General features: G+C 34.1%; 1 protein-coding gene across 1 annotated transcript in view; it reads right to left on the bottom strand.

The window, feature by feature from the left end:
* The window catches only part of CATSPERE (catsper channel auxiliary subunit epsilon), an 84,497-nt gene that overhangs the window by 56,404 nt on the left and 13,489 nt on the right, over positions 1-14,604 (bottom strand). Inside the window, exons 7-8 of the mRNA XM_019730846.3 lie at positions 12,346-12,423; positions 7,473-7,579 (exon numbers count right to left, since the gene is read on the bottom strand). Of these exons, the coding sequence (XP_019586405.3) occupies positions 7,473-7,579; positions 12,346-12,423 (185 nt within the window). The remainder of the gene's footprint in view (positions 1-7,472; positions 7,580-12,345; positions 12,424-14,604) is intronic.

Below are 14,604 nucleotides of genomic sequence, written 5' to 3'. Positions count from 1 at the left end.
GTTTGGCCAGGGCATACTGAGCTTTTCAATTTTCCATGTCTATCATTTTTATTTTCAAACCTTTTAGTTTTTCAATTGTGACTATACACTTTTCAGTTTTTTTTCTTACCTGATTCCCATTTTATAGCATCTCATTCTTCTTTTATGTATATAATACCTTCTATTTCTGAGAAGGATTTTATATTTTTTGTGAATTTTTTTTTGCTCCCCACTGTGCATTGTTTCCTGAGTTCCATTGTTTTTTTTATTGATTTAGGTCACTGACATCCATGTTGGAGACTTTCTGTAATTGTCTGGTGGTCTTTGGCTGTCCATTAATATTTAAGAGAGAAACAGTAATAAGCTGAGAGTCAGTTGGAAGGGTGCCCCTTACTCCTCTTGTGCACCCGCCCCATGCTTCTGCCCTCCCAACTCCAAACTTAAGTTCTTTAAAGTAGGTCTGATCAGTTAATCCAAAGAAGAATTCTCTTCTGTATTTCCAGGAGGATATATGCTAGGTTTCCATATTCAGGGAGCAGGGCTGGAGAATATGACTGATGACACACTGAGAGTTCCCATCACATTAGAATTTTCTTCTGCAAGCTATTAACTAACAGAATTTCTGTGCTCTAAGTCAGTTACCACTTCTCTCTCTGCTTTCTATCTTCTGTTCTTGTGTTCCTTCCCATTGTTTTTCCTTATAGGCTTGCAAATTTAAAAAATTTTCTCCCTGTTATTTTAGTGAGACTATAGAAGAGAACAGAGATAAATAAAATATATTTTATCTGCCATGTTTTAATTTATCTCATTTAGACTAAATTTCATTAAGTCGCCTTCTGCTTTGAAACTTCAGTGGCCCCTTAGTTATGCCCAGGAAAAACTTCAAACTATTTCAAATGATTTTCAGGGAATCCTGTCCTTCGAGTCCTGTCCATGAACTATATGTTCTACTTTGCTTTCTTGTTTGACCACAAAATATATCTTTTATAGGGATAATCTTTTGTAAACCCAGATTGATCAATCATGTGGATGGTATTTTATGGCATCCAAGACAATGTTTTTTAAATGGACCTCTGATATTCTCTACATATGCATATTTTATTCATATTTTAAAATGTATAATTAATTCAATAATTTTATTATTAATGTATCACATATATAAAAGAATATGTGCCACACACAGTTTAAAGAATAACACTAAGATGAATACCTGTGTACTAGTCACCCAGATCAAAAATCGGAACATTACCAATACCTTGGAAATTTCCTGTATGTCCCTCCTTCTCTCCCTCTTTTTCTCTTCTCCCCCTCCTGCTTGCAGGTAATCACTGGCTTGATTTTGTGTTTGCATTCGTGTTCACATTCCTGCACTTTTAAAAACTCGTTTTGCCATATGCCTTATTAAACAATGAAGAATGCAAGGAGAAATTAAAAAGTCCATCAGTATAGTTGGAGACTTCAACACCTCTCTATCAGTAACTAACAGATCCAACAGCAGAAATCAGGACATAGTTGAACTGAACACCACCATCTATCAACCAATCTAATTGATATTTAAAGAACACTTCACCCAACAACAGCAGAATACACATTCTTTTTAAATGCGCATGGAACATTCACCATATCCTGGGTCGTAAAACACACCTTAAGGAATTAAAAAAAAAATAGAAATCATACACGGTATGCTCTCAAACCACAATAGCATTAAACTAGAAGTCAATAACAGAAAGTTAGTTGGAAAAATCCCATCTCCAGTATTTGGAGATTAAACAATAAACTTCCAAATAACACATTAGTTAAAAAATAAATCTCAAGCGAAGTTTAAAAATAGTTCAAACTAAATGAAAATAAAAATACAACAGCAAAATTTGGGGGAATGAAGGGAAAGCAGTGCTTAGAGGGAAATTTATAGCATTAAATGCATACATTAGAAAAGAAGAAAGATCTAAAATCAATAATCTAAGCTTTCACCTAAGGAAACTAGAGAAAGAAAAGCAATATAAAGCTAAAGGAAGAAGAAGAAAAAAAGTACTGAAAATTAAAGCAGAAATCCATAAACTGAAAACAGAAAAACAATGAAGAAAATCAATTAAGCCCAAAAGCTCGTTCTTCGAAAAATTCAATAAAATTGATAAAACTTTCTAGCTGGGCTAACTAAGGGAAAAAGAGAAAGGACACAGTATACTCATATCAGAAATGAGAGCGAGGCCATCACCACTGATCTCATGGACATTTAAGGATAATGAAAGAATACTATGAACAATTCTATGCCCATAAATTTGATAACTTAGGTGAAATGGACCAATTGAAAGAAACAATCTACCAAAATTCACATAAGGAGAAACAGATATAAGGTGAATAGGGATATAGCTATTAAAGAAATTGGAAAAATAATTAATAACCTTCCAAAGCAAAAAGGATCAGGCCCAGATGGGTTCAATGTTGAATTCTAACATTTAAGGAACAAATGATGCCAATTTTCTACAATCTCTTCCAGAAAACAGGAGCAGAGGGAATACTTCCCAACTCATTTTATGAGATCAACATTATACCAAAACCAGATAAACACATTACAGATGAAGATACAGACCTTTTGAATACAACGATGTGTAAAAATAATTATATACTGTGACCAAGTGGGACTTATTCCAGTTAAGCAAGTCTGGTTTGACATTAGAAAAAATCAATTAATGTAATCCATCACATCAGCAGGTCAAGGAAGAAAAAGTATATAATCACATCTATAGATGCAGTGAAAGCATTTGACAAAATCCAGCATTCGTTCATGATAAAAACTCTCAGCAAACTAGCAACAGAGGGAAACTTCCTCAACTTGGTAAAGGAGCATCTACAAAAACCAAAACCAAAAGCAAACTGAAACAATAATCTTAATGGTGAGAAACTAGATGCTTTCCTTCAAGAAGAGGAGCAAAGCAAAGATATCTCCTCTTGCCCCACCTATTCAACATCATACTGGAAGTGCTCGCTAACAGACAAGAAAGTGAAATAAAAGGTATACAGGATTGGAAAGGAAGTAATACAATGCTCTTTATTTGCAGATGGCATGATCATCTATGTAGAAAATCCCAAAGAACAGACCAAAAAAAAAAAAAAAAAATCCTGGAACTCATAAACAACTATAGCAAGGTTTCAGGATACAAGGTCAATTCCTATGCTTTAAAAACTAGTTTACCACTTATATATATTATTAAACAATATATTATTTAGTTTTTTAAGTTTTTGCACTTTATAAAAATGGAATCATACTGTATTTTTCTATCGTGACTTACTTTTTCATTCAATACTATATTTGTGAAATTCACTTATGTTGATTTGTGTTGCTGTGTTTGATTCATTTTTCCCTGCTGTGGAATACTCGTATTCTATAGCATGATTACATCACAGAATGTTTATCCGTCTATGCATAAAAATTAAGAGTTTTGATTGTTTTTTCTGTTTTTTTTTAATTTATTTTTTAAATTTATTGGGGTGACAATTGTTAGTAAAATTACATAGATTTCAGGTGTACAATTCTGTATTACATCATCTATAAATCCCATTGTGTGTTCACCACCCAGAGTCAGTTCTCCTTCCATCCCATGTATTTGATCCCCCTTACCCTCATCTCCCACCCCCCACTCCCCTTACCCTCTGGTAATCACTAAACTATTGTCTGTGTCTATGAGTTTCTGTTTCTCATTTGTTTGTCTTGTTCTTTTGTTGCTTTTGGTTTATATACCACATATCAGTGAAATCATATGGTTCTCTGCTTTTTCTGTCTGACTTATTTCGCTCAGCATTACACTCTCAAGATCCATTCATGTTGTCACAAATGTTCCTATATCATCTTTTCTTATCGCCGAATAATATTCCATTGTGTACATATACCACAACTTCTTTATCCATTCATCTATTGAAGGACATTTTGGTTGTTTCCATGTCTTGGCCACCGTAAACAAAGCTGCAATGAACATTGGAGCACACGTGTCTTTATCTCTAAATGTTTTCAGATTTTTTTGGTAGATACCCAGGAGAGGGATTGCTGGGTCATATGGCAATTCTATTTGTAAGTTTTTGAGGAACCTCCACACTGCCTTCCATAACGGCTGCACCAGTCTGCATTTCCACCAACAGTGTATGAGTGTTCCTTTTTCTCCACAGCCTCTCCAACACTTGTTACTATTTGTCTTGTTGATGATAGCCATTCTGACTGGGGTGAGGTGATATCTCATTGTGGTTTTGATTTGCATTTCTCTGATGATTAGTGATGTTGAGCATTTTTTCATATGTCTATTTGCCATTTGTATGTCCTCTTTGGAGAAATGTCTCTTCAAGTCCTCTGCCCATTTTTCAATTGGGTTGTTTGTTTTTTTGTTGTTGAGTTGCATGAGTTCCTTGTATATTCTGGATATTAGCCCCTTATCAGAGGCACTATTTGCAAAAATCTTCTCCCACTCAGTTGGTGGCCTCTTTATTTTGTCGATGGTTTCTTTTGCTGTGCAGAAGCTTTTAAGTTTCATATAGTCCCATTCATTTATTTTAGCTTTTACTTCCATTGCCTTTGGAGTCAAATTCATAAAATGCTCTTTGAACCCAAGGTCCATAAGTTTAGTACCTATGTTTTCTTCTATGCAGTTTATTGTGTCAGGTCTTATGCTTAAGTCTTTGATCCATTTTGAATTAACTTTGGTACATGGTGACAAATAGCAGTCCAGTTTCATTCTTTTGCATGTGGCTAGTCAATTCTCCCAGCACCATTTATTGAAGAGGCTGTCTTTCCTCCATTGTATGCTTTTAGCTTCTTTGTCAAAAATTATCTGTCCATATTTATGTGGTTTTATTTCTGGATTCTCAATTCTATTCTATTGGTCTATGTGTCTGTTTTTCTGCCAATACCATGCTGTATTGATTATTGTAGCCCTGTAGTACAAGCCAAAGTCAGGAAGTGTGATACCTCCATTATAGTTCTTTTTTCTTAAGATTGCTTTGGCTATTCGGGGTCTTTTGTGGTTCCAAACAAATCTGATGACTTTTTGTTCTATTTCTCTAAAATATGCCATTGGGATTTTGATGGGGCTTGCACTGAATCTGTATATTGCTTTGGGTAATATGGCCATTTTAGCTATATTGATTCTTCCAATCCATGAGCACGGAATGTCTTTCCATTTCTTTGTGTCTTCTTCAATTTCTTTGAAAAATGTCTTATAGTTTTCAGCATATAGGTCTTTCATATCCTTGGTTAAGTTTATTCCTAGGTATTTTATTCTTTTTGCTGCAATTGCAAAAGGAATTGTTTTTTTGTATTTGTTTTTTCTTTTTGCTATTAGAAACAATGCTGCTACAAATACACTTTTACACAAAAGGGCACCTGTGCCTAGGTTCCTCTAAGGTATATACTGGCATTAAAGTGCTAAACCATTGGTATGTGCATCTTCATCTTTGACTCATAATGTAAAATTATGTTTCAAATTGGTTGTGCCCATTTACACTTCTACTAGCAATGTGTGTCAGTGTTCCCATTGTTGCATATTGCTATGGTTTGAATGTTTGTTTCTCCCCACAGTTTACATGTTGAAATCCTAATGCCCAAAGTGATGGTATTAGCAGGTGGGGTCTTAAGCAGGTGTGTGGGTCATGAGGGTGAAGCCCTCATGAATGGGATTCATATAGAAGAGGCCTGAGAGAGAGCTCCCTTGCCCTTTCCACCAGTGAGGGTTCAATAGGAAATCTGCCACCCAGAAGAGGGCCCTCACCCCACCACGCTGGCACCCTGATCTCAGACGTCCAGCCTCCAGAACTGGGAGAAATACATTTGTGTTGTTTATAAGCTACCCAGTTAATGGTATTTTGCTACAGCAGCCTGAACAGACTGAGACATTTCCACCAACAACCTCCTAAAACGTTAATGTATTTATCAGTTTGGTCTGTGTAAAATGGATCTCATTGTACTATTAATATTTTTCTTTGATTACTAGTAAGTTTGAACATTTCATGTACTTATCGATGAGCTGATTTTATCAAGTCTTTACCTTAGCAAACCTTTACCTTTTGATTTATTATAGAAATCACTTCCTATCCTGAGGCAATAAAGATATTCTTCTTTTTCTACATTTTTTTCATTTTAACCCTTCATTGGTATGTCTTCTGATATTAATATATTATTATTTATGAGATTATTTTTATATATGATGTAAGGTAAAGAACAATCTCATTTTTAAGTAAAGCTTTATTCTATCCCTATTAAAATGACCTGTAGTTTTATTCCTTTAATCTATTTATGTAGTAAATTACATGAAAAAATTAAAAAATAGTATACTAACCTTGCACTTGTGGTGTAAGTCGACTCACTCATATGTCATATTTTTTTTCATATATTGCTAGATTTAATTTGCTCAACTTTTACTCGGGATTTTGCATCTAGGTTCATGAATGAGATTAGCCTATAATTTTCCGCCCTCATATATTCCCTTGCCTGAATTTGGATATGCTAACTTCCTTTTGCTGCTTCGGACTAGAATTATCTGCTTGTGTTAGTGCTTTCTTCCCTACCTCCCAAACTTTTATAAAATACTTGTATAAGACTAGCAGGAAGTTAAGGTCCAGACTATTGTTGGTTTCACAAACATTTTCTCTCTCTGGATGGCACCCTTTACTCTATCCATGAATTGAACTTCTTAGCCATCTCCTTAGAAGGCATCTGCTTTCTTAGATCTCTGTTGGAAGGCCCTTGTATAGGTTGCCCATCTGGATTCATTTGGAACGCTTCCCCAATTGGCTGACTTTTTATTTCTTGTCAACTATGCGGAGGTCAACAATTAGGAAAACTCTGCCTGACTCCCTCCAAGCCTCAGCTCGGGCATCCCCTGTGTATTCTGCTTCAGCCCTGGCTCACCTCTGTCATAACATCGACTTGTTTCCTCATCTCTCCCACTAACTGTAAGGTCATTGACGGTGGGAATTCGAGCTTTCAGTTATAAGCACCTTGCCCTGTGCCTAGGTGCTCAATACACTAAGAAAGGCTGTGTACATCCCATCAGAACCTACTGACTTCAACAGTAAGAGATTTTACTTCTCCGGCAGAATTTGTGGTGTGTGTGTGTGTGTGTGTGTGTGTGTGTGTGTGCGTGTGCATGCATGCAGGCACCCGCATTGACGCTAGTAATAACTGTGCCATCAGTCACACCACTGTGTCTCACTTTCCACCTTCCTGAAAAAGGCTCTTGGATTGAGGGTTAGCTGTTAATACAAAATGTGAAACTGTAATCTCGAAGTCTGACAGACACTTTCTGTGACGGACACTTTCTGAGTTGGTAACTAGTTCTCATTAGCACAGTTTGCTGGTGTATCATAAAAGAAGCTCCTCGGAAATTACATATATGATAGACCATGAAATTCCACTAGGGTTTTAAAACCTCTTTTACTTTAAGTTTCTGATACTTATTGAACTGAATTTTAAAGGTGAATTTTATATTTGAAATTTAAGAATTACATACCCATTCTTCATTTTCCCATGCGGAAGATAAACTTTTTTCTTCAGAAATGTATTTATGCTAGGTTGCTGTCCCAAAGCAGCCAATTGCTTGCTAAGTATAATAGAATTCTGTAAAAAAAAAAAGGAAAAAAAATCTTTTTATTCTTTTCATAGCCAAAATTATTTGGAAATTATATCATGATACATTGAATTTATTATTTTACTTAAGATATTGTTTACCACATTTTCAAGATTCAGGTTTGTTTATTTTTCTGCCATTTGGTCTTCTCCCAATGAGAATATTATGAATTATAAATAAGTCATAATACAATTTCTAACACGTCGAAAATACTATATACCATTAGAATCCTGAGTGAACTGAGACTATATGAGGACCCTTAAATAAATACCCTTAGTTTTAATATCAATGAAACACACAATGGAGTTTCTAAAACTAATCTGTTAGAATTACTTCTATATGAGCCTGCCTTCAAAACAGTATACTCTTTCAAGGCAGGTTTCAAATGCTATCTTGAGGCTTTAACAAAAATTCTCTTAGTATGTAGATAAATATGACATGCTCCCTCTTTTTCTCATGAGATTTAAGGAGAAGTTGAATTGACTGAATTACTCCTAGTAATATGTTTTTAGAATAGACACAACAGTTTCATTGTGGGGAATCCCTAGAATTACAAAATCAGATAATGAGGCACAGTCTAGAATTCCGTAGCTCACTTCTTCTCTGATCATCCAATAAGGCTCCTTTTAATTTCCTAGAAATACGTCCAGCACTCACAAAGGAGCCTTTGAGACTGCTATGCGTGTTAGTAAGGCTGTAGTCATTGAGACTATGGGAGGATTTAACTTACTTTTGAGAGAAGGAATGGTGGTCAGGAAAGGCCCCCGTGAAGAATCCACATTTAATGGTTTTGATAGAGAAGTATAGGTTTGCTTGATAAATAACCCAAATAATATATATTTTAATTTTGTTTCTGAAAACCTTATTCACTATTAAGAGGAATAGTGATAACATGATATTCAGAGGAATAGTGAATAAATGCAAAGGAAAAGAGTAAATGAAACATCCGTAATGCAGCTTGGATAAGATGGAAATAAAATATAATAAGCAATACATACAACAAGATGATTGAAAAAAATGACAGGCCAAGAAAAAGTTAAGACAATAATGTAAACAAGCTTACAGACACATTTTTTTCATTAAGAGGTTAACTCATGGTCATTAAAGATAATTTTATAAATATAGAAAAAATTGCCACATAGAAATTATCAAAAATATGAAAAACACATTTATTTTCTTAGGATTTACCAATCTGTAGGCTATTGTTATATATTCATGCTATATAACCAGAAGATTATATAAATATCATTTTTAGTGATAACATGATATTCTATTGAGTAAATTGTCATCATTGACTTAACAATCCCCTATTGGACATTTAGGTAGTTTTATTGTTTCACTACTGTAAATATTATGGCTATGGCCATCATCAGATATGCAGTCTTTTCCACAGTTAGGACTATTTCTCTTTTGAGTAGACATCTGCACTCTCATGTTCATTGCAGCATCATTCACAATAGTCAAGATATAGAAACAGCCTAAGTGTCTGTTAATGAATGATTGGACAAAGTAAAGGTATAAAATACATATGAGGGCTGACAATTAAGTTTGCGAGCTCATCCTAGAAAAAGTGCTACATACCTCATTGCTGAATATCACTACAGTCACCTTTCAAGTACTCCCCTTGGGAAGCTATGCACTGATGCCAGCGCCTAGTCCACCTTTCAAAGCAATTTTGGAACTCTTTTTCTGGAATGGTTATCAGAGCTGTCATTGTATTACCCTTGATTTCCTGAATGTCATCAAAATGTCTTCCTTTCAATATTCCCTTTATCTTCGGGTAAAGAAAGAAGTCACTGGGGGCCAGATCAGGTGAGTAGGGAGGATGTTCCAATACAGTGATTTGTTTACTGGCTAAAAACTCCCTCACAGACAGTGCCGTGTGAGCTGGTGCATTGTCGTGATGCAAGAGCCATGAATTGTTGGTGAAAAGTTCAGGTCGTCTAACTTTTTCACGCAGCCTTTTCAGCACTTCCAAATAAATAGTAAACTTGGTTAACTGTTTGTTCATTTGGTACAAATTCATAATGAATAATCCCTCTGATATCAGAAAAGGTTAGCAACATCATTGCAACAAGTTTGCGAACTTAATTGTCAGACATATATAATTGTCAGATATATCAATACCTATCTATCTATATATATGTATACACACACACACACACACACACACACACACACACACAGTGGAATACTATTCAGCCATTAGGAAGAAGGACATCCTGCCATTTGCAACAATATATATGGAACTTGAGCACATTATGATAAATAAAATAAGTCAGAGAAAGTCAAATATTGTGTAATCTCAATTTTATGTGGAATCTAAAAAGCTGAACTCATCAGCGAGTAGAATGGTGGTTGCAAGAGTTTGAGGAGATAGGTGAAATGGTGACATGTTGGTCAAAGGTACAAACTTTCACTTAGCAGATGAATAAATTCTGGGGATCTAATGTATAGCATGGTTAGTATAGTTAATACTAAATACTTGAAAGTTGCTAAGAAAGTAAATCTCAAATGATCTTATCACAAGAAAGAAATGGTAATTATGTGAGGTGATGAAAATGTTAAAAATGTTACTGTGGTAATCATTTCACAATATATAAGTGTATCAAATTAACGTGTACACCTTAAACTTACACAATGTTATATATCATTTATATGACAATGAAGCTGGAGAAAAAGAGAAACCAACACTCAGTCAAAACAAAACCAACCCAAAATTCATCAACAGTAGAATGGATAAAACATTTGTCGTATGTTGAAACAATGGACTATTATACAGCAAAGGAAATGAACAAACTATAGGCATATATAATGTGGACAAATCTTATATAATGTTGACCCCCCCAAAAAAAAAAAAAAAGCAATATGCACCATGTATATAAAACAGGATTCCATTTAAAATAAAACAAAACCAAAATCCACTAAACTGCACTGTTTAGGAATTATGTGGTAAACTAAAAGTAAACGCTGAGCAATTATTACCATAAAGTTCAGAGGAATGGTTACCACTGGGGGAAGGAAGGGATTATATCCATCCATACAAGCACCTCTAGGGTGGAAGGAGAAAGTGGGGCACATGGGGACGTTCTACTGTTAGTGTTTTATTTCTTGAGAGTGGTTATATAGCTATTTATTATTATTCAGTAAACTGTATAATTAGGTTTTATGCTTCTTTCTTCATGGTATAATTCACAGTTAAAATGGTAATTAAAGGGAAAGAACCTCAAAGAAAATAAAACTCTGAACCTTTTAATATTTTTAAAGCAAATTGTAGAAATAAGTTATCCTGTACCCCATCCCCGAGCCGCACCCTACTGCGGGTCCTCTGGTCCGTGGTGTGGGTGTTGGGAACTGGGTGTGGTTCAGAGAGGGAGTTAATGTGATGAGACACAGTGGTGGGTTAAGATTCAAAGATGAAATAAAATACAGGAAGTGTGTTAAAGATAAGGGATTATTTAGAGTTCAAAGTCAGGGATGGTTAAGGAAGAGAATGACGAAGGAAGAGTCAGGATAGAATTAAACTTGGTTGTCTGTTAGGCACGTTACACTGTGGCTGATAAAAACCCAGACAATTTACATTTTATCAGAGCGATTTAGTTGATGATTTATCCAAACTGTAGCATTAAAAAAATCCCCCTCAAACTACTTCGCATGTGAAAAAGGTCCTGGTGTGGTCACGGCAGGCATCTTGGAAGCAGTGATACCTGATATGAGACCGAAAATATGAGTAGATGAAGAAACGGCATGAGCAGTGGTTCCAGAGGGAACAGCATAAGCAAAGACCCAGAAGCACGGAGGAGCAGGCGTGTGCAGGCACCCGGCAGAGGATGGCCGCTGGCGCCTGGACAAGTGGAGCACTGAGGCCACAGAAGAGTGGCAGAGATAGAATCTCCAGGGCTTTGCGTACCATGTTAACAGTCTGAGTCAAGAGTCTATGCTGTTTGTCATGGAGAGCCATAGAAAAGTTTTAAGGAAATGACATGGTCATGAATAAACATGGCACAGCAACAAAAAGAGCAAAGTATTAGGTATGCATGGACCAAATAATATTAAAAAGTGCACATTTTCACTCAAGAAGAGCAGAAATTAAGTAACAGTAATGCTTAGAGTATTTAATTACCTTTAACTAATTTTGTTCCCTCTAAAGTTGATTGCCAAATAAAACAATTAGTTGATTGGTTATCTTTCTGATTTGTCAGTCCAACTCTCGTGAATTTACCATTAGTCACGAAAAAAATCATACAGATCTTGACTCATTAATATGTAAATAGTTCCATCAGAAACTAAAATTGCTCATTTTATATTTCTCTTCAATACATTTTAATTGTAACAGAAGACAGAAAAATCTCGAAAGAGGTAAATTTATAACCACTAAAGAAAGGGCTGTATTGCACCTGGAGGAAATTGATTAGTCTCTAAGTGATAAAGGATTCAATAAGACACTGGACAGATTTTTGAAAGATGACTTCAAGATAGATGCTCAAGGAATACCTGCTAAGCATTTTAAATGTCAGCCTCTTCATGAATAATGAAGTTCATAGAAAATTCAGAGAGTACTCAGTAAATAATTCTAAGGAAAGATTTTTAATTGTAGAAATCGAACACAAGTTCAAAATCACTATAATGAGTAAATTGAACTTAATGAATAATTAAAATGTGTTTAATTAGTTCTGGGCCACTTAAAATAAATTATTCACAGCCCTTAAAAAATGTAGCATATTATTTTATCTATGATAATAATGTTTCCACCTACTAGTGAAGGTTCACTTGCATTCCATTGCAACTCATGTGAGTCTGCATTTTCTGGATCGACTACCCATAGAATCATAACCTACAAAATAAAACGTGTTTGCATCTCTTTACTTTTTGGAGAAATTTGATTTTTAGTTGTGGTAAAACATAACCATAACAATGCTTTCATTTATCTTTTACATTTTGATTATCCCATTTAAAAAAATCAAAGCAATATGTGTGTGTGGTTTTTTTTTTTGACAGCGAAACAATCTAAAGACATGAAGGAAGAGTTAACAATATCCCTGTACACTCCTGAGGTAGCTAATGTTTCAACTTCATAGGAATACCTTTCTTTACACTCACAAATAGGTGCAGCACACATACCTCCACACACACTTTTTACAAAAATGAAATTGGACTCTACATGTTATTTGTAACTTGCTTTTGTCACTTGATACACCATGGCCATTTCAAAAGAGGTAGATCTAATTCTTTTCTTTCTTATTTTTTTTGAATAGGCAATTCCATATAAATGTTAAAATATATTTATATCAAAAATTGGACTCTGTTTTGAGTCCAATTAAAAACTTAAAATCTAGGTATTTTTTAAAGTCGTTCAACAGAATTTGAGAATGGTTCTTGATACAGCTCTTGTGTCATTCTTGTTAAATTTATTCTTAAGTATTTTCAAGTCTTTACTAAAGTTACCAGTTTATAATGATGCATATTTCTTTTTCTTATCTTATTATTTATACTATCATGTTCATGACAAAGTTAAATAATAATGGTGACAGTGAGTCCACTTCCTGATTTTAACTGAATTAGAAGTATTTAATGATTTATAATAATTATTGTTAGTTATTTGTGAAGTAAATGTTTTTTATTAGAATTAAGTGGTTCCCTTCTAAACTTATTTTATTTAGGGTTTTCATTAGGAATGGCTGTTGAATTTTTAAATTTATGATATGATCATTTATTTTATTGTTTATTGTGTTGACATATGGATATTGTTGTCAATTTTCCTGATATTGAACCAATGCTACATTCCTGAAAGATATGGTCCTTTTCAATTTTTTTAATACATTGCTGGATTCCATTTGCTAATATTTTATGTAAATTTTTTCATTCATATATACAAGTATATTGGTCTGCAGTTTCTTCTTTTCCTCCTTCCCTCCCTCCCTTTCTTTCTCCTTGCTTACTTTTGGTATTAACGTAGTGTTGGATTCAGAAAATGAATTGGGGGAACTTTCTCTTCTTTGTGATTGAGTGAGGCTATATTATTAGGTGCACAATTTATCTTCTTTGTAGATTTTTCCTTTATCATGAATAATTTGCCTTTTTTTGCTTATTAGTGCCTTTGGAGCATCACATAATTTTTATTTGATATTCATATCATAACCCCAATTTCCTTTTGATAGTATCAACCTGGTTGCATCCTTTTCTTTCCAAATTTTTCATTACTTTGCTTTAACTATGTAACATTTATAAAAATGAGGTTTCTAGAGTTTTGTCATTTACCAGGTGGATTTAATCCAATGACATTTTGATTACTGATATAATTTAAATGATTTTTTAATCTTGTTTTTGTTTGCCTATATTCTACATTTCAATTTCTCTTTATTTCATTTTTGTTTTTTATTGCCCCCTATTGAATTGATAACATTTAAAAAATTCTTCCAGAACTCTAGTTTTTAGAAATTACACATTTATTCCTATTACTTTAATGGACACCTTAATTTTTTACATGCATATATAATGTAGGCTAAAATTAATCAGTATCCCTATCCTGAATATTTATAAGAACTTTATAAGGACAATTTCAAACTCAAATCCCCCTCCATTCTCCATTCTTTTGTTGGCTAGTATTTTAATTTCACTTTGTTTAAAAAACATTAGTCATTATTAAAATGTTTCAATCGTCAATTGTTTTTTTAGATTTATTAGCAAACTATATGGTTTATTTGCTCACCATTACTGCATCTAGTACTTCAGTTTTTCAAGCTGAGAACTCATGTCTTCAGTTTTGAAGAATTTCCATAATTATCCTCTTTCAGTATTATCGCCAATTAATTTTCTTACACTTTTGGAAGAACTCTTATTATATGTATGATAAATTGTCTCAGTTTATCCTGTATTTGTCTTTACTTCTCTTTGGATATATTCCATCTTTTCACTTTTATGTGTTGCATTCTGCATGACTCCCATTCCAAATTGCTAATTCTGCCATTTTCTCAACTGTAACTTGTTGTTGAATTTTTATTTTAGATGCCTATTT

This window comes from Rhinolophus sinicus, chromosome 6 (assembly GCF_057876585.1).
Source record: "Rhinolophus sinicus isolate RSI-liver-muscle chromosome 6, RSI-T2T, whole genome shotgun sequence".
Classification (NCBI taxonomy): domain Eukaryota; kingdom Metazoa; phylum Chordata; class Mammalia; order Chiroptera; family Rhinolophidae; genus Rhinolophus; species Rhinolophus sinicus.
The sequence above is the reverse complement of the archived record's forward strand: the minus strand, read 5'-3'. Positions and strand labels throughout refer to the sequence as shown.